Source organism: Triplophysa dalaica, chromosome 6, assembly GCF_015846415.1.
Source record: "Triplophysa dalaica isolate WHDGS20190420 chromosome 6, ASM1584641v1, whole genome shotgun sequence".
NCBI lineage: Eukaryota > Metazoa > Chordata > Actinopteri > Cypriniformes > Nemacheilidae > Triplophysa > Triplophysa dalaica.
Window position 1 is genome coordinate 23,064,987 of NC_079547.1, and position 21,406 is coordinate 23,086,392.

Genomic DNA, 21,406 nt, shown 5'->3' on the forward strand with positions numbered 1-21,406 from the left:
GGTTTGTCATAATAATACCCTATGAAGGAAACAATGTGAACCTTCTTTCTAAACAGGCTGATGAAATCCAGCCCTCCAATATAAAAATTATAAAAGAACAAAGATAACATTCCATACTCATAACGGCGAAAATCCCCCACAGTGGCCCAGACAACTGGCATTATCTCTGGAGACAATTTTATTACATCTCCTTTGAAAAGGTTTCATAACACATGGTAAGCATTTGTATAATAACCGTCATTTTTTGATGGCAAATTTCAAGTCTTCCAATTGATCATAAAAATCATGTTAAAAAACGACATTACATCTTGACACCAAGTCAGTACAAGTACAATACAAGGTGTCACTGCAAGTACAGTAACAGCTTCAATATGCAGAATTCTTCAATACTCTCTGTCATCTGGCAATGAATGTATCATTGTTAAAAGAATTACCTCATATTTGCTCTCTTACCCTGGACTTCTCTAGACCTCCACTGGAAACATCTTTTACAAAGCTGTGCGGTTTATAATATGGACTGCAGCTGTCTAATAAAACTCAACATCGGCTATCCACGAGAGATGCTGGCGCAACCACTGAAAAGAGGAAATATTACCAAACATTACATTTTACATCATGTCAATAGGTCGCAAAACGGATAAACAATGTGCCTTGTTTCCTGGAAAACTAGAGACAGAATATGTACGATTGCCTTTTTTTTCTGTCTGTAGTTTTTTGCATCACATTTTAATGCTTTCACAGATCATCAGTCATATCTTTGTTTTTGTGGGATTAACTGTATAAACACCAAACTTTCGCAGATACTGAGAGACATTTGGAATAAAAAGCTATTTTAGCTGCTAAAAGTAATCCAGTGGATTAGTAAAAATCACAATAATAAAAAATGAAAATCTTTTAAAATCATTTATATGATTTTTTGAGTGGGAATGGATGAAAAATCCAAGAGTTAATTTCTCCAAAATTGATATTTATTTAAGATTATTTAATAAAAGGAAAAAAGTATTAAACTAACAAACTATATTTTAATATACCCTCAATATTTTTGGTGAATTCTAATATAAATATTTAAGTTACTCCTATTTCCATATTTCTGTAACTTACATTTACTCCATGTCAACAGTATATTTAATTGATTTCACAGCTTTCATTTTGAAAATAAACTTTTTAGAATATTTTTTTCTTCAAATCTGATCACCTTTTACTTATGAATACTTGATCCTTCTAAACTTAAACAATTCCTCTTAAAACAACAGTATTTTTGTACAGCCTAATGTATATGTATATGTGTATATGTGTATAGCTACCATAAATATACTTAATTAATTGCTTTGAAAATAAAAATAAAAATAAATAGAAAAATAAATGCATTACTATTACTAATAATACCAAAAGCACAGCAAAATAGGAGACATGTTCCAGTACGATAAGAATTTCATTAGTTTAACCAAACTCTTTTTATGTTTAAGATAAACATGACCTCAATGTGCCGACAATAACATATATATATATATATATATATATATATATATATAAAGTCACATAAAAACTTTAATAAAACATAACGTCTGTGAAATAAATGCAATTAAATCAAGATGAGTTGTAAACCGTGCATTACCATATTCTTGTCACCATCTAAAACACACTGACATGAGAGAAGAACAGACATGACAAAACATTTGGTCTGGGGCTTTATTGATTTAATTTATTAAGATGCTACATAGTCCAACAAAGTTGGGGTTTCTTTATATACCATTATAGACTACTTGACTAGGAATATCAACCTTAACGTTTATCTTAGACTCATTCATTTATTTATTTATGTACATACAAAACTGTCACCTTCATGTTTACATCACATGTCAAGGTCTGGGGTGCTATAATAAGTATTTTTACGAGCCAGCTGATTGGCTGATAGGCCCCCAAAGCCCTCCCTCTCAAAAACAATCATATTCCTCTGTGAAATACACACGAACAGCAGTCCAAAACCCTGAACATCTCCAAAAGTTACTTACAAAGCAAAGTTTTTGTCAGCATCGTTAGCTCCACCCTTTCTTAAAAATCTGCAATAAGATGATAAACAGAAAAAAGCTTCTCAAGAAGGGGAAGAGAAACATGAACGAAAAAGACACGCCCCCACAACACCAAACTATGACACAAATACATATCAGGTCACAAAATGGCCCCTTGTAGGAAGAGTCTCTTTTCTGATCTCATCTCAGCTATTTCACGCACAAAAAAAGAAAAAGATCAGACCGTTGCGTGGGAAGATGACAATCTTTATAATGTAGTGCATTTTAAATATAAACAGTTTTGTGCAATAAAAGCTTTATTCATAACTTAAATCTAAACGGCGAAATAAAACATCCCAGAACACAGAGGGCCGAGGAAAACAGTGCAGAATATTCAAGGAGTGTTCTTAAAGCCGTATGCTGCGCAATAAACCAGTGTGTGCGTTTTAGACCACCGACAAGGCATATCGAAGCCATGCATTTTTCTGGAAATGAGTGTAGCACGGCATGGCTAGAATACAGGAGACACAATACTCAAACAAGACCTCAAGGCCGCCAACGTTTGGGTTCGCTAACTACACTCGCTTTTGTTCAAATTATGAAGGAAGGGTTGGTGTTTACGGGCAGGATGAAACTCAAATCTCTTCACAGGATCGTCAGATAGAAAGTTCACAGAGAGAGAGAGACCTTCAACCAGTTGGCATGTATAGATGACCATTAGCAGCTGCACGATTATAAAATGATTTCACAAGAAGTTCATTCGGTCAACAGGCGAGATGGTAACACAGGTGGACTTCAGAGGCCTTTGGAGGAACTTATTAAAATTTCACTTCGCTCTCGATAGAGCCATGCATTCAAGCAGATATCCCCCCACCGAAAAGAAAAAAGGTGAATAATAGATTTGATTCTGATCACGAGTCGTCAACATTGTGCAAAATCAACTTAAACAGCAGTTACTACAAAGTAATATTGGCTGAAATTGTTTTCACACGGATGAGGTAAACGTCAACCAAGCACTTCTCTAGTTAAGCGTTCTGAAATAAAGGTTTCTAACAGTCCATTTCCACAATGTCAGTAAAGAGGTCCAAAAAGCCACTTAAAAGCCTGTTTGTGGTCGAACACGGTGGTAGCTTCGACTAAAAAGCAGCACATTTAATTGTTTAAAAGGATTCGTGGCTCTGCAAATATTTTACATTGCCTGAAGAAACCGTGATGATCTTCCAAATAAAAACAATGCAATAAAGCACACCTGACTGGAAATATATGTTGGATCATAATACCCCTTGGTATTCAGACATATATGTTGGACTTCGTGAAACATCTATAAAACGCAAGCAATAGTGCGAAAGATACTAGAGGGCTGTTCCATCATTTAGTAGCTAAGATGGAGAAAAATCATCAAACATATAAGCTATATACTCGGTGAACTGCTGTTTTAATGCGGGATGTTTGGGGGATGCATAAATTAAACACACATGTGACACTTTTAAAGACTTAGCATTTGTATACAGGTTAAATTTGCAGTTTCTGACCTCCGTAGGAAAAGTGATAAAACAACATTCACTCAATCGCACATCTGGTGTTAGAAAACCCCATACGACACATTAAGTGGTTAAAATCGGTGACGTTTGTTATCCGTTTGAACTTGCATCAGAAATGGCTAAGGAAGAAGGGCAGAATGATTTCACAATTTCGAGCCAGGAGCTCATTTTAAACATTTTTTTTTCATTGCACATTACACGATGTAATTCCCCGATCGCTTTAATTTTACACACCTCACTAATCCAAAACTACCCAAATGATATGTCATTCGGATTAAACGAATTCTGCGATGGTGGCTTGTCTGTGTTGATTTTGTTTCGTCCACGGTGCATGCTTGTAGCGCTCGGCTCTCGGGTCTTACAAGGCCAACTTGCCTACGATGACGCCCACGACAAAAAACAGCACGATGAGAGCGATCATCCTGCTGCTCAGGCCCTCCTCTTTAACTCGCAGCGCCGGGGAGGAGTGCGGAGCGGACATTACCGTGCTCTTCCTCATCCGCAGGCCGTCGTCTTCCTGCTGAGGTTGGAAGGTGGCGAGAGGGAGAGAAGGATCGAGAGAAAGTGAGATCACAGATATGAACTGGAGACTTGCACTTTTGACCCTATGCCCTTTTTAATAAACGCACATCCATCTATGATAACAAACACAGTTTGATTTTCTACTGAAGCCGTAATGCGGCCCAGCTGTGGTCTCCCTATGGTTTGTGTCCTGCGGCCATTATTAATTAAAACAGGCTGCTGGTTTGTTTAATATAGTTAGGTGCACAAACGTAACATGTGGAGGTCGACCCACACGGGTTGACCACGTTTACGCAAATACTAAATAAAAACCTAGAGGTGACAAAACAGTGTGTGAAAATGCACATACCCACTAGTAAACATAAAACATAAACACCCTCACCCTGATCTGTTTGTTCTCCTCTCGTAGCCGCTGAACCTCCGTCTGCAGCCTTTTGCACTCCTCCATGATCTTTTTCACATCTCCGTCATCCAAACCAGCAGCCATGGACTTCATTGACAATGTGGATGATTCTGACTTTGAAAGACTGGAGATCTTATTGCTGTCCATGTCATGCTGCCGCCACAAACATATGTGAATTGGAATTAATGAAGAACAAGACAAAATATAAAAATAAGACCACTTGAATCAATAAAACCCTTGCAGAAAGACAAAAGATAAGACAATTTATAAGTCTTATAAGTCCCAATAAGTTTCTGTATGTTTATAAATAGTGGTACATCTGCCATTTTTAAAGAGCTTTTTAACGTCACATCATCTCGTACATTAAACGGATAATAGGTGGACTGACAGCTGCAAAGCTCGACGCGAAGAACAACAGAAAAAAATGCATCCACTCACCGTTTTTTCGTTTTCAGTGGGCATATCAAAGACACATCTCAGCTTGGAGTCCATCAGATCCTCAGGCTTGGCTTCCTTCCACTGCACGAGAACAACGCAAAAATGTTACCACTTACATGTTCACACAAAAGAGGATATAAGCCCAGTCCAAAAAATCCTGACAAAGCTTCAGAAAATATCACTGTGCAAGTGCTGAGACTGGATCCACAATGGATGCCGCTATTGACACAATTGGTGATCATTACATAAGCAAATGTAGTACAGAACTCAGTATAGGCCTACTGACAGAAAATAGCCCCATCCAAGATAAAATGAACTCCCAACATTGGGTGCCTTTTGATTATTTTATCGACAAACATGTCGATACAAACACGACACTAACCTTGTGAAAACATAAAACTGTGTATCATGTTAATCACTTACACCATACAGATAGGGAAAATGCAAGTGAAAATGGCTCGGATACTCAATGAGTGGCCAAATCTCTGCTCTGTATTTTCTTTCCACATCCTCACATTTTCATACCCTATTTATTGTTACATTTCAAACTCGCAGAGGAGATCTGTAGCACGGAGTCACGAGCCTGAGATTTGAATCTTGCTCTTGGCCCTGTCGAACGCCGTTGGGGTTATCTGACATTTGTTTATATGACTTCAAACCCACAACATTTGATTCAAACCCTCTTGCTCGATACTGGGGGTTGTCATAATATTATCACTTACTCCATCTCTCACAATGTTAAACAGCCGTTGCAACACTATCCAACATATAAAAGGTAAACGTTTCAGTTGGAATAGTTATCTCATTTTTCCATCCTAAGCTCTGTACAGACTACATAGAAAAACTACCTGCATATGAAATAAAAAAAATTCAGATCATCATAGGAAATTGTGGTGAGAGAGATCTTAACAGGAGTCGAGTCGCCTCCTGTATAATATTATATGTCAGCGTTTCCCATACAATGCATTTACTTGGGCGGTCCGCCCAGGTATAGTAATGGCCGCCCAAGTATATTTGGCATCACATTTTGTAATTTTTTATCCATTTGTGATAATGACTGTATCTGTGATCGATTAACTAGTGGATACGCAGCACTTCCGCAACTTGTTTGGTGTGAGTGGCGCATGGCTGCGTGCGCGTCCTCTTTCGATGAGCTCCATGTGTGTACGAGCCCTCGGCCTCTCCTCCGTGAAGTCTATTTAACTGTCACTTGCATTAAAAATCAAAGAAGCATTCATAATACAGCAACACATTGGCGAGAAAGGGCAAACAGCATATCGCCGCTCTATAATGTAGATGTATGTACTGTATTGTGATTTTGTTTGATGATGTTGCGTTAATAAATCAAGATTTTAGCATCAGTTAAAGTGACTTCTGGTGGCATTCAGTTGTAAAATACAGTATAATGTGACAGATCAGAGTGTAGAAGAAAAACAGAAATCAAGCGCTAACAGAAACACGACGTGAAGACGTCACAAATATGCTAATTAGTTTGAGTCTGTCAAAATCCTTTGGGCAACACTGTATGTGTAAACATCTGACAAGATGGTACGGTGCTAAATTATATTACTAAACAAAATTTATGGTACTCACCACTGCCTCAGTGTCGGTCATATCGGGCGGAGCCAGCACAGATTGTACCATGAACTTGTGTTTGCTTTTCTCATTCGGATCGTAATCGAATGGCTGCAACATCACTGTAAACGCACACAAAAGAACAATCAAGTTGACATTTCACAATATTGATATGTAGGATAATGATAACAGAACATGAATCGACTGGGAAAATTTTACATTTTCTATATTTAAACAAACGCACAAACCACAAGGATAGAGCTACAACATATGATATATTAATGAGGAATAAAAACTGAACAAATCACACACACTAGGAAGTATGTAAACTGCCACAATGTAGGTGCTCTCTAAAGTTCCAATGTGATGAAATACTTTCATCACAGACGACATTACACTACATTAAACAAAGAGATTTATCCATTTATTTCGTGTAATCCCACTACAAACGTTGTAGATGATAAAATGTCAACGACCCCAGAAGGGTAATTTCTCTCACAGTTTCCAAACAGCATTTTCACGATAACACCACATTCAGCCTTTAACTCAAACCAGGTGTCGGTTGTGTGCGGAAGTATGGGTCTACAACCCCATCATCTCTATCAAAGAAGGCTGTCTTATTTGATGTCATTCCAATGAGCAAAATCTAATTTAAAGCTGTTACCATGATTTACAATGATGACTTTCTTATGCCGGGCACACGAGAGGCGGCACGTTGAAAATCAGTACTGATGTGCAAATTCACCCCGCGCTACCCTTTTAAGATGCAAGATACTCAGATTCAATAGGCCTTTTTCACATCATGATAAATGTGCGCGTGATCCTGGAAAACTGCTGCTTAATTTCATAAAAAATAAATGATCTCTTAATTTCAAAGGCTGAGGAGGTTTTCTCAGATCTGGCCGCTAAAGCAGAGCTCAAAGAGGGTGAACAGTGATTCCCCAAAACTTTGCTCGGTTTGATCGCCATTATTTCAAACTAAAAACAGACAGTGGGAGAACACCGAGACGGAGAAGACTGTCCTGTTTTATCAGTCCTGATTTTTGGAAATACATTTCAGTTTGAAAGAAGGTATTTCACTATCAGCTATTCATTTGATCATGTAGGGTAATAAGACTTTATCTGCGAAGTTCCTATCAGCAATATTTCTAAGTAATGTGCAAATTCAACCTTGACCTGAGCTAACATGAGTGAAGGGAAAGTAAAAATATGCGTTAAGGGATTAATTTGCGGATACGATGTTAAATTAATTTAATAAGTCGCAAATGTAGATAATTCAAGACATCATATTATGTCAGTGATAGGCTTCACATCAGCATTACATTGGCCAAAGAGTAACTTCTATTGATCGCCCGCTAATGCATACTAAAGAAAAAACAGTAATCCAAATATACAGTACAAAAGTGATAAGGGTTAAAGGGATAGTTCACCCCAAAATTTGTTTTCTTTCATTAACTCAACCTTTCTTTGTTCTGCAGATATTTGGAAGAATGTCAGTAACCAAACAGATCTCATCCTCCATTTACTGCCATAGTAGGGAAAATAAACACTATGGGAGTCAATGGGGGAGGAGATCTGTTTGGTTACTGACATTCTTCCAAATATCTTCTTTTGTGTTTAGCAGAACAAAGACATCTTTACAGGTGAGAATACATTTTTTTTTGGTGAAGAATCTTTTAAACAATGTTAAGTTTCAAGTATTTGTAATGTAAAAAGCCAGAAGGTTCTCCATGTATTATGATTACTGTGGTCTTATTGGATTTCCACAAACCGAGACTGCAACCGTGTTTGGCACGACCGCTTTCTTTTACATAGATTGTACAAGCTGTTTGTACAGGCTGTTCTTGTTTTCTTTATACATTGTACACTTATTAAAACAGAACAGTTTTAATCACAACAAGCGTGTGTGGTCACGACAGCGGTCAAACCACAATGAAGCACCTGACTGCAGAAAAAAACAGAAATCATTCCTCTGCACAACTAACCGGATCTCTAGAGATAACTGCTAACAACTCCATTAATTATGAAATGTGACCTCAGAATTCCCTTGGCAAAAAACTACAAGCCTGAATAGAGAAAGAAAGATGTGAAGAAATCCAGACATCACTCTGGGTTTGGTTGACATGCTAAGTTCTAAAGCAAATGTTCTGTGTCCATAATAAACCATATTAAAGGAGTCATTTACTTCAACATTTGCCCACATTGACTTTCTATAGGAGGAAAAAATTACTTTGGAAAGTGAATGGGGCAAATTTAGAAGTTAACTATTCCTTTAATGTTGGAGTTGTATTGTGTCTCGCCCAACATCTGATGCCATTGGCAGTTAAGAAAATACTCTGGAATTCTGTTGATAACAGCAGACAATAATTTCGACTTAACACAATCATGTTTATAGTAAATCGATAACAATGGACGCAGTGCTGATACGACACAACTTTCCGTAAAGCACTGTTTACATGGAGCAAACTCAACACACCCACACAATGACTCTAAAGTTCATCCTTCAAGAAAAGTAGTCCCACCTCAAAAAAAAAAACTGAGTGTGTGCCAGATCATTCCTATATGTTTGCGGGGGTATTCGGTGTTGTAATAAGTGTATGGCTATGTAATTTCTCATACAATGGTAGTCAATGGAGGCCAAGAACTGCTTGGATCCAAGCACTCTTATAAATACCTTTCTCGGTGTTGTTTGTCATACTTATACAGACTACATAACTGCAGGGTGAGTAAAGGATGACAAAATAAAAAAAATTGGGTAAACAGTCCCTTTAAAGAGCTCACACCAAGTCTTAAAGGCTAAATGACACGGCTAAAATGATTACTACTGTTTGTCTAAGATGTAATGCAATGTGTCTACACGATTTAAGAAAAAAAACTGCTGTACTTTCCACATACCGTGAATGTTTGTATCTCCTCTTTGCCCCTTTGAACAAAGCTCATCGCTCTGAAAAGTGAGGTGTGCTATGATTGGCCAGTTAACAAGTGAGAAGTGATTGGTCGAATACTGCAAGCATGTGATTGAAATGTAATGCCTCTCACCATATTCGAAACACACTGTTCAAAAGCATTTTACTGACAGGTACGCCCACCTTACTTGCGTATACATTTGGGCAGTCTTAGTCAAATCATTCCACGAACTGAAGTAGATTTGTGGGGATGTGGTTACACAAGCCGTTTTCAGGCAGGTCTGGGTGAGCATTCCCTTTTAGATAGAATGCAACTTTTTTTTCCACACAAATTTTTGCAATTTTATGTGTTTAATACATGAATGGGAAACTTATAACAGACCAAAGGCACAGGGAAAACACATATTCAAGCTATATGACCCCTTTAAAAGAGATTCTGGAGGCTATATAATTAAGGTCCAGCTATCCTTAAATCGAAATGAGTTTTCTCAAATTTAGGTATGAACACAAGTATGATTAAACTGTACAATTTCAGGTATTCATTTTCATAGCACAAACACCGCGATGTGTTATGCATCAAATATGAATCTTCATGCTCAGCGACTTCACTTCTTAAACCAATGTATGAGCATTAGCAAGCGCTACTAATAATAAACATTTCCTACTGAATAATTCATGTTAGTGCTGTAGCACAGATACAAGCTTCACATTTCTGCTTTTATACTCTCTGGTAAAACTGTCCCATTGACTTCCATCACAAGTGCATTACCGAAATGACTGCTTTTGAGATGATGTCGACAGAGCTATCCAGCCTAGAAAAGAGTTGGCTGTGTTTGAAGTTGTTGCTTTTGACCGTTACGCAGCCAACTTCACAGCGCCTGACCTGCAGTGACGTGTGAGAATAAATAGAGACACGGGAATTGCCTCATAGGTCTGGAGGAATGTCAAAACCATGAACTAAAACCTGTATCCTGTATCCACAGAATTTAACTCGCTAGGGTTCAGTATTCTAAAAACCAGTCTGTCATTCATTTTAATTACTGATGGAGTATGTAACTGGAGTGAGTGAAATCCTGTTGTACATATTGACAAGCACCAGGCTTTTCACCATGGAAAAAATCCCAAAATACCGGAATAACCACTAAATAATGACTGCAATTTACAAACGTCAGTGGGATTCCAAGAAGTGTTGAGATTTTAAAACAGCAGAGTTATTAGGGAACCTCTCTGGGAGATGTCTGAGAGACCAACAACTGTTGTTACAAAAATATACTGAGGTTATGTCAAAGATTCCATCACACACAAAGAGCAGTTGGGTATTTAAAGGTGCCCTGCGTAAAAAAAAAAAAAAATTGAATTCCTTCTAGTTGTTGTTTCATGTGGAAAGACAAGTAGAATGCGACCCGTCACCAGTGCAGGCTGTGTGCGCGGGTCACTCACGAGACAATGATGTTTCCCGCGGACGAGCACCATCCAGTTCACCATTGACAAGTTTACACACACACAACGTGAGCGCATTACTGCGAGTTGCTGTTTGCTGTTACGGATTTCTTGAGCCTGAGGACGAACAATTTGATATACGAGACGTTTAAAACGAAACTAACGTGGATTACTCAAGACAGCGCTGGATCATTTGAAATCCGTTCACAGCAAGAACGAATGACAGGCGAATGCTCTTGTTAAGTTTTATTTGACGTTTTATTTACATGTGTTGAGAATTTGAGGAAAAGTGCCCTTAATATACATTAAAATCATAGTAAGAATATAACACAATGCCTTTCATTTTGATTTAATGTGTAACACTGTAAACAGTTAAATCTAGACTTTTTGACAAGCACAATTTCTGTTAGTTCATATGAATTCAGATTACAGTCTCTCTATTCAGCACCAATCAATAACAAAGCTTTGCTGTAGCCTTGGCCAAATCTGCTGTCATCAAGTTACTTATTTGTCAGTAAAACCGTTATATTGGGGTGAAATGTGAATAATTACATTGCAGTTTGATATAAGGTGAGCCCCTACATTTTTGTGGGGCTACAGTGCTCCTATAAAACAAAGTTGGTCTGGAGCTTAAACGTCTGTACAATGTCATAAGGGCCATTATAAAAGAATTGAAATATCTGTTGGTCAAACTGGCTTGGAATGACATGAGTGTAAATAAATGATAAAGACATTTTCATTTTTGGGTAAACATTCCCTTTAAGGTCCTCATCTGTACGTTTTGATCGTTCATTAGACATTAAAAGGTCATAAAATACATTAAGAGACTCACTCAAATGTTAAGAGTCTATATATGAACAATTGCAGTGAATACTTCCCTGCATTGAGGAATTCATATAATATCAGTACGTATATTTATAAATCTGCTCCAAAAGCTGAAAAGCGGTTAACTGTCCAAAACATCATCATAAGGCAAATAAGGTATGTTACCTGAGACATTGATGGAGGTTCCAGCATCAATCACACCGCTGTTTGGCCGCACGCAGTAACGGCGTGGTGCAGTCGTCTTTACTTTAAAACACACATTTCTTTCTGTGGGATTAGCAAGCTTGAGGGTGGAGGTCACCACATCTGTAAAAGGACCTATGAGAGACAGAAAGAGAGAGACATTGACTTTAGATTTAGGTCAACGAATATCACAGCTAAATTTATAATCAGATTTCAAGAACATAGGAATGAATTTACAACAACGTTTGCAATCTACATCAGCAAAAATTATCCTTACATGAAAAAACGTGCAACGCTGATCAAGAGCAATAACCAGTATACAATCTTAAACCAATTTCACACCACCTAGACTAAACGATTTAACACAAATCGAATCAACGACACATTAAAAAATGTGTGATACATCAAAGCTAAAACACACAGTGTTGTTCTCAAGCATGACATTCATTTAACGCCTCGGCATAAATGATAGCGGTATTCAGGAAGACAGAACAATCCCAGTTTGTTCTGCCAAAGGCCGATGCTAATCGGTTTTTGTCACAGAGTCAGACAATGTTTGTGGTGATGAACAGGATGTGGGTCTGAAAACAATACTGAGACATCAGGAACACTGAGCCAAACGATCCAGACAATATGGATGAAGATTGTTTTACTGGCATCATGAGACAACATAAAAGTTGTTTTGTTAATACATTAGGGCTGCAACAACGAATCGATTTAATCGATTAAAATCGATTACTAAAAGAGTTGGCAACGAATTTCATAATCGATTCGTTGTGTCGCACGACACTGAGACGTTTGATTATTAAAAAAAACTTTATTTGAGCGCGGAGCGGAGTGAACACACTCGGTCTCTCTCGCACACTGACGCTAGCAGAGTTCGGCGCCTCATATACAGGGCGGAGCAAAAATAATAAGAAACGAGGAAAGATACATGACGGAGTCAGAGAAATCCGCGCGACCCAAGTCATCCAAGTTGAGGGAGCATTTCAAACTAAATAAACAGAAAAAGTGTGTTAACTGCAAAATATGCAAAAGCGACATGGCACGGGAGCACCACGGCAATGATCCAGCACCTGAAACGCAAACATGTTGGACTCTTTGATGAGGATGAAGGGAGTTCAACAGCAGGTTAAGTCATTACGGAATCCTACTTTTGTTCCGTTTTGAAGTGAGGAACGTAATGTCCCTGGTGCTGGTGTTTACTTGTTATCCAGCTTGACAAGCATGACAAGTTAGCATTAGCTGGTTAATAACAGAAGTAAAGCAGGGCTGGTATAGTTACTTTGCACTGCAAGAATAAAGACACGTTTTTATTTACTAGCCTTTTTTGAACCATTCATTTATCAATCTGTTGTCATGTATAGCTACACTGCAAAAAAAACTTTACTTACTTAGTAATTTATTTCTCGTTTCCTGTCCAAGTATCTAAAAAAATCAAGATTACTAGACAAGAAAAATGGCATGAGAAAATTAATTGATGCTTAAAACTTCTCATAATCTCATTAAGATTAGCTTTCGTACCCCATTGGCAGATAATTTTGCTTGTTTTAAGCAAACAATCACTTCATTTTGAGGTGTTTTTTCAGAAAACAAGTAATCATTTCTCATGCTATTTCATGTTTTCTTGTAAATGTATCTTGATTTAAGATTTTTTTGATATTTGGACTGACAACAGGACAAAACTACTAAATTAGAAAAGCAATTTTTGCAGTGTATATTCTGTGCTTTGTCCAATATAGGTTATTATTGACAAATATATTTGTGTGTGTTGTACTTTTTAATTTAATTTTAAAGTTCTTTTATAGCACTCGGTCATCTTAAGCTTTGCTTAAATGTGGTATATAAATTAAGCTTGCACTTACTACAATGATGGTAATAATTTAATGAATAAGCTTCAAGTGAATTTGAGAGAGAGTGTGTGTGTGTGTGTGTCAGTGTGAGAGTTTGTGAGTGTGTGCATCTGCGAGTGTCTGTCTGCAGTGTAGTGTAGAGAACACGTTCTGACATTCAAAAAATCCGTTTTGTACATCCAATTTGTATTGTTCTTTATTTTTTATAAATACTTTATTGTTCTGGCAGCTCAGGTGGCACTTTATTTAAAAAAGTCTATATATTTGGCAGATGTAAAGCATACATGTGTATGTTTTTTGTGTTATTCCATTTTTATTTTATTATTATTATAACCGCTCAGGGATGTTCAAGGAGCAACATGTTTGTGCAGTTTCTAAAGATTTAAGTTCTGTTTTCGAATAATGGGTTGGAAATGAATGCTTTTCTTGGTTTATGTTTTTATCCGATTCATCGATTAATCTAAAAAATAATTTACAGATTAATCGATTATTAAAATAATCGTTAGTTGCAGCCCTATAATACATGGATATTAATGCTTTACCCTTGTTAAAATCAATCTGAATTTCAACATTCTTACGTTTCAAACATATCATCTGTAAGATTTTCTGCAAATGAAATCGAAACGTTAATGTTGTAACATTAAGAAAAATAATACACATATGTTCTAGCAACACCATAAATCCTGACGTCCAAGCATAACACTAGAGTAAGCTGTGGGTAAACTGACTGTATCAAAGAAAATGGCTAACATATGTTGTAAAACTTAGTTTTGAATAGCAAATTATTTGGATTTGTGGTCAAGCGCCGACAGAAAGAACGGATTCATCTCTGACGAACATCAGTAGTGCGTTCATTGTGCCTTTTTATGTGCTGTACCAACTACACAATAACACTTTCTTTAAATAAACATTAACCAACACAAAATTATTTCTGTACAAAGGTAAACTATTATGTCTATGAAATAATTTTCAATGATGAATCACGCACGAATATCCAAAGAAATGAAAGGGGCGATTTCTATTCCATGTTAATATGAAACATCAACCATACACATTTTTATTCTGTCCCAACATCTTTCACCCTTTGTAATAAGCAGCAACACACATCAAGTATGCAACACCTCATCAGGGTTAATTCTATTAAACTGGGTTAATTATTGAGAAGCTGTGACACATGAAACTCATTGTGAGCCTTATGTTGTTTCAGCTTTTATCATGTCGCAGAAGTAAAGACGCAGATGAAGTGAACGAAGCCCTTTAATACCCTTGACAGAGAGATAAAGAAGTCCAATAAATGACTATACCGGTTGTAAAGCTTCATTTCTATAAGAGTGTGTGTGGAGCAGCTGATCCAATTAGAGGAAAAATTTATTGCAAAGCACGTGTAATGCACAAAGACATCCTTCTTGTACCTGTATTACTCACGATTTATTAGGTAAACGAAAACATTGCCGATAAATACAAACTGCTTAACAGACCCAAGAGGGGTAAAAACATCCCCATTCGGTCATGCTTAATGAATATATATGATAAAGATCAAAAAATGTGATGCCTAGAGACAGAATGATGTTCAAGAAGTTTCTAGAATATTCTGCAGACGTAGACACGTGTTCCCTCGAGGACCTTTAAAAAATGACCGTACGTATTATTAAATAGATAGTTCTGTCAAATAAAGCCCTATGCTGGAAAAGTGCCGATGCGTGCCTTTCGTACAGTTCGGAAATACGCATCTGTCTGCAGAAATGTGGCGCTCATTTGTACGGAGAGATACTTGGCATCCCCGCCCATGCAGATGTGACTTCTCTTTCCAGCTCTGCATTTCTACATCTGTCTCTCATTTACACCCTGTTTTATAGCCTTAAAACATATTTATCACAGGACCGTTTCATGATCATTATTATAATTCAGCTGTCCAAGGTCTGAACGGATGTGCACTTATGTAATTTTGTCACGTAGATCAAGGTATTGGAACGGGCAGAAGAAAGTGCAACCGTGCTAAATCAATGAGACGTCGGTATATTTTAACAGCTTTACCTCATTACAAGTGTTCAGATCACCTCAGAATCACAGAAGGATCAAAATGCCTTTTATACTCCAAGATCACATATAATTGTTGAAAAATAGCCACCTATTATTGGCTAGCCTGACTTCCTGAACGTCAATGGACGAGTCTCAGCTTTAGAAGTTTTAAATGTGAAATGGCACACATTGGCAGATGGGTTAATGGTAACAGAAGTTAACGTAACTAAAACATTTGTGAGACGGGAAGGATGGCATGACTGGCAGATTCAGCAATACAGGGCAACTGATTTATGTTTACGTGCTTAAAGGAAATGATGTAACTTCGCTGAGCGCCAGAACATCTTGACATTTAATCTCTCTTTATGAACTGTAAGTCAAATTTTAAAATCCTAACCGTAGCCATGTCCATTGTTGAGAATGATTTCACGATACTTCATTCATAAAACGAAAGCTCACGCCAGGCTTTGGACAACATCCAACAATTATGCAGTGGACTCCAGATTTCTTTTTTTTTAATGCAAAGCAGGCTAAATATCCACCTGAATGTTGTCCTGTAATTCAACAACAGTTTTGGTTGGTCAAAACACACCGATGAGGCCTAAACCAATTCACAATTCAATCTAGCGTCTGAGCTGGTGAATTATGGCTAACTGAACTTTTCGTAGCAGAAAGTCGCTCCATGGGTATAGTGCAGCACTACCGAATGCTTCGATTCAAAATGACCAAATGAATGCCAAGCAACTATTTTCCTTTATATCTAAACCACCCTCTGAATTTAGCCAATTTTAGAGAAGTGTACAATACGGTATATGCACACGGGACGATGACCTACTTCCGCTAAAATCTCAGCCAGCTAGGTCACTTCCGCTCTCGTAGCATTTAGGGGATTTTCACAAAGTGAAAACGATGTGTTTAGTGAAAACGTTAAAATTTCGGCGAACCGACAGCACTACGGATGAGCATTTTGTAAAGTGCCTCTGTAATCATGCCTCAATTAAGTGCAAAAGTTCACTTTGCTTTTTTTCCCAATTTGTTGATGTACCTTGCAACGGATTCTGAAGTGCTTCTCCTTTTTAATTGTCGACGTATGGCGCAATGTTTGAATAATTAGACTCACATTGTTGATCGTAATCCTACGTGCATCCTGATGCGAAACACTATTGTTCCCTATGCCCCAGATGTAACAGAGCTGGCAGTGATTTTAGCTGAAGGACGTCATCACCACTCATACCCCATTACTGTCTTGTATTGAACTGTCCCTCTCCCGCACACATCAGTCAAAAGCAACTGAAAAGACGTCAAAAAGTCAAAAGACTGAATCCATGTTTCATGTGGAGTATCCGGTGAATATTTTACCTGAATTACCCCTTGATGAATTGTGCTTAAAAACAGGTTTCATTTTCTCTGACAAGGGTTACGCTCATACCCTTGTACAAACAAACAAAACAAATCCTGTCCTAAAAGCAATGATTTACACACAGTGCATCAGCTAATGACCGATTCCCATCCTAATGGGATTCATTTTAACTAACGGTTGAGGCTATGTCAAAAACATAACTCACGAGAGTTTGTCTGAATCCATCAAATTAGTCACTCAACACCTCAGAATGAAAGTGTGCATGCCATGTTAGGCGATAAGAGTGGTTAGTAAGATTTTGTCTAAATAATCCACAGTATTTACAGTTTAATATGTGGTAAATTACATATAAAATAATTTAGTTTAGACAGGAGAGAGGTGAAACCAGAACAAAACAAGTTGTTGTTATAAGGCTGTTAATTTAGTTGAATTGTATATGGTGAAAATAAGAACGGTTATTTAAAATATGGATGGATGGGTAATAATAGCTCATTTTTAATATCTCATGATACTGATGTAATTATATATCAATAGTTTGGCAAATAAGTGAGAGTGACAGGTAAAATGTTTCACTTTTTAAAAAATGTAAACCTAAATATAACAACTGGGGACACCATTGTGTGACGGCTCCACTGTCTTTAAAGTCCCAAAGAAATTAAAAACGACAATTCTTATGTTTTCATGAAATATTGCAGCGTTTATAGTAAATAGCTTATTAATGTGTGTCATCTTTTTAAAATTCATGTACCCTCATAATCTTCAGTTAAAATATGAAAATGCTTTTCCCTCCTGTAATGACTATCCTTCTGAAATGACGGAAATTCGACGGCTTGGCCGTAGCATCCGTTAACTGCTGCCAGTTTCATTTCAAATTAATGCAACAGCTTTTTATATATCCAATCAATTCGCAGTGAAAAATGCAAGCCACACCCACTTATTTTCTCCGTTGAAATTCCTTTTCACTCGAAATTGTGTCATAAAACGTAGGTAAAAACGATGGAAACTTCCGGTTCACGGATACTTTAAAAACTTCTGTTCTTAAGAATAAGCAACACAACATTTACAAGGCAACACTTGTGCAAAAATAACACACTTCCCTGACAACGATACACTTGTTATTACAGAACAACACATCATTGCTCAACAGGCAAGATCACCGACAATGAAAAATAAACATTAAAAAATTATATATTGCACAATTATTGGCTTGGGATATCAAATAATTAAAGGTTTCATTATTGATAAGTTGGTATCAGCAAGACAAGTAAAGTGAGGTGCCAGACAGCTTGTTTGACTTTGTTCCAAACAGATCATAGTACAAAGTTGAGAAAAGTAAAGACTGTTCATTGTAGTCCTGGAGAAAATAAAATCTACAAAACAGGTTAAGGTACATATCTCATGACAAGGATTTACACAAGAACCACTTATTTAGTTATAGTAAAGTATTTTGATTATAAAAAGCCTAAATACAGTAGGGATATCAAAAGACATCCAGTATTATTTGGCACGGAACATAACCTTTAGAGCCTTCAGTCTGAAGGTGTACACGAATAAGCACTGTGCAACAAAACTTTGTTTTAAAACACCTATGAGAAATAACGATAAACAATTACTAATAATGATAATACTAACATTAAAGAGGAAGTATATTACAACCTTTATTTAAGGGAAGCGTGTAGAAAAAAGGTTAAGATTAAGAACAATGTACGCTATATAATAAACAAAGTTTTGTGTAGTGTAGTCCTTTACATGTAAATAGCTATTAAGATTTCAAACTTGTTCTTTTAAAAGGTTTCAAATTATACTGATTTGTGTCTTCTACAGAAGCTTACAAAACATCAACACTTAAGAACCTCAGAGCTCATGTAACATTTTAAGCCTACATATTACTACCCAAAATCAATTAAGGGTAAATTAAAAGGTTTTTATATTCAAAATCTAGTTGCAGGGCTCTATAAAAAACGGTTGACCACAGAATGGTTCTAATGTATTCGGCACCAAAGCCTTCAGGCGTCAAGGACCATGGTAATGGAATACTATTACAAGTGCTAAATAAAACTCTCATTAGCATCCACAACTATGTAATACAGAGCACTTATACTGACATGGTTCATGCCGACTAGTCCAACAATAGGTATTTTGACAACAGTAGCAAAACCAAAAACTCCAACATTTAATAACTATTGCCATTGGCAAACAATTGTATTACTTTATCATATTTTTGGCATTTAATTGTCAATCCTGTTACCATGATTTGGTATAGTAAACAACTGATTGACAAGTGAATGTTTGTAGAAATGTCGGTTTTGAATTATTCAAGAAAGATGTTTCAAGACTGTGGGCAGAGGGCCAGTCGAGTCAAAATAAACGTCATCCACGTCAATATGATTTTTTAATAGTAAACAACTGATCAAGTGAGGTTTCATGACTGTGGGTATGGAGCTAGTCATTTCAAATAAAACTGTAAAAATGTCAACCATGTTACTGTTATGATTTTATGGTGACAACTGATAACTGTCAACCGGAAGTTTCTGGAAATATCAATATTGACTTCTCTTTCTAGAAACGGGAGGTTTCATGACCGTGGCCGCAGAGCTAGTCATGTCAAATTAAAAACTGCAAAGCTGTCAACCATGTTACTACCCAACCCTGACAGCCTCAGCACCCATTTACTTTCACTGTATAGAAACGGGTTTGACAGTGCCTGTACGATTTTTAAGCGTAAACTAACCCTTCAACTAACCCTGTCAGGGGCCACCGTACTGGAATAGTATTACAATCGTTAACGTTACATAAAGCTTCCTCAATAGTGTCCAGGACTTCTTGCCGGTGGAAATGTAACACACTAACCGAATTAACACAGCGAACGGTGACCACGTCGAGGCCTAAACTAGGCTAGCTCGAGCTAGTGATTTCTGGGCTAAACCTCGCGCAGGTCTCTATGGCGACCGGCTGATATATCTGCAACGTTATTCCGCGCGAAGGGCATTTGATGTCATTCAAACGAGATAGTTCGACAGTTATCGCGTCCCTTAGTTAGTTTTGTGAGGACCGAGGCCTCATCACAAACGACGTGTCACCGCTTCCCACACGGCGACAAAACCGGCTTTCTCCGTCTACTCGACGTTATAGATGCTAGTCTTGGGCCGCGTCAGACACTCACCTCGAAATCTCAGCTCGTGCTGTGGCTCTAAAAGCAGGACCTGCTCCGGCCTCGCCATTTCCCACCGCGCTTCACACGTTAAATGACGTCCGCTCGGGCTGACGGCGACGCGCTCGACGGCTGAAGCTGTCGCGGAGGAATTCTGTTACATTTATTGAAATAAAAACTCCGCGAGACGGTGGAAATAGCCGCGGCGTTACCCGATCCTCTAGCGACTGTTGTGATGCAGCAGGAAGAGACCGTGTCAGAGAAGGAGCGAGAGAGGTGTGTTTGACTTACTGCGGCGCTGCGCAAAACGTTCAGCCTGTGACATCAAAGTATCGCGAGAGTGATTCGAAAGGACACATTTGGAATCGCTCTCGCGCTACATTGATTTCATACAGCGATCTATCTGCGCATCGCCGCATGAAGTAGAACACACCTAGAAAGAGAGGGAGTGACGTCACTGTCCCTGCAGTAGGCACTTTGTAGTGTCAACTAAAACCAACATTTTGCTTACGAAATAGTTGCCAATTTAATTGTATTGTTTAATTTTTTTTTATTCATAAAAAAGTACAAATTCATCTTCAGTATTTATGTTGGCTTTACAATAATGATAAAAGTATATTTTATTTACAAAAGTGTATTTAAAGATGGGATTAAAAATCAATATTGTGCTTTTTGTTATAAATAAATCTGTTTACTTCAGTTTAATTATATCATTGTATAATATTTGAGATATTTGTACTTTGTACTCTATATTTAAATTGCATTTGGCAGACACTTTTTCGAAAGTGTATACATTGTTTTAATGAGCATGCGTGTTACCTGGGATTCAAACCCAAGGCCATAGCACTGCTAACCCAATTCTTTACTATTTCAGCTACAGGATATTTGATATATTTTGCAATTCTAAAAAAACTGTGGCGTGTTGTGAAAGGACAAGTCTACTTCTTGGTGATGGGTGCTGCAATGCCAGCTTTGCTAGGTTGCAGGTCATGTGTAAGTAACATTAGCATGAGACTTGACAGGTGCTGGTATTCTTCTGCTCCTTATATTTTATTAATTAGCAGCTAATGAAAGATAAAACAGCACCCCAGCCATTACTGCAAATTATGATTACGGTGAAATGCTCAGTGACGCTGATCCATTGTAAACAATCTTTATAAGCTCTGTCACAAAACATGCCC

At 37.5% G+C, this 21,406-nt stretch overlaps 1 protein-coding gene across 4 annotated transcripts; it reads right to left on the reverse strand.

Moving 5' to 3' along the window:
- Window positions 1–3,427: 3,427 nt before the first annotated feature.
- Window positions 3,428–20,505, reverse strand: vapb (VAMP (vesicle-associated membrane protein)-associated protein B and C). Of its 4 annotated transcripts, none has more exons than XM_056750894.1 (6): window positions 20,238–20,505; window positions 11,825–11,977; window positions 6,507–6,610; window positions 4,914–4,994; window positions 4,455–4,628; window positions 3,428–4,067 (listed from the first exon to the last, which is right to left on the reverse strand). In XM_056750894.1, exons 1-6 carry the CDS (start codon window positions 20,293–20,295, stop codon window positions 3,909–3,911), a joined length of 729 nt encoding a protein of 242 aa, XP_056606872.1. In that variant the 5' UTR covers window positions 20,296–20,505; the 3' UTR covers window positions 3,428–3,908. The 4 variants fall into 4 exon arrangements, with proteins under 4 accessions (XP_056606872.1, XP_056606870.1, XP_056606869.1 ...); XM_056750892.1 differs by having other exon boundaries at window positions 4,449–4,628; XM_056750891.1 differs by having other exon boundaries at window positions 3,428–4,070; window positions 4,449–4,628.
- Window positions 20,506–21,406: the final 901 nt, after the last annotated feature.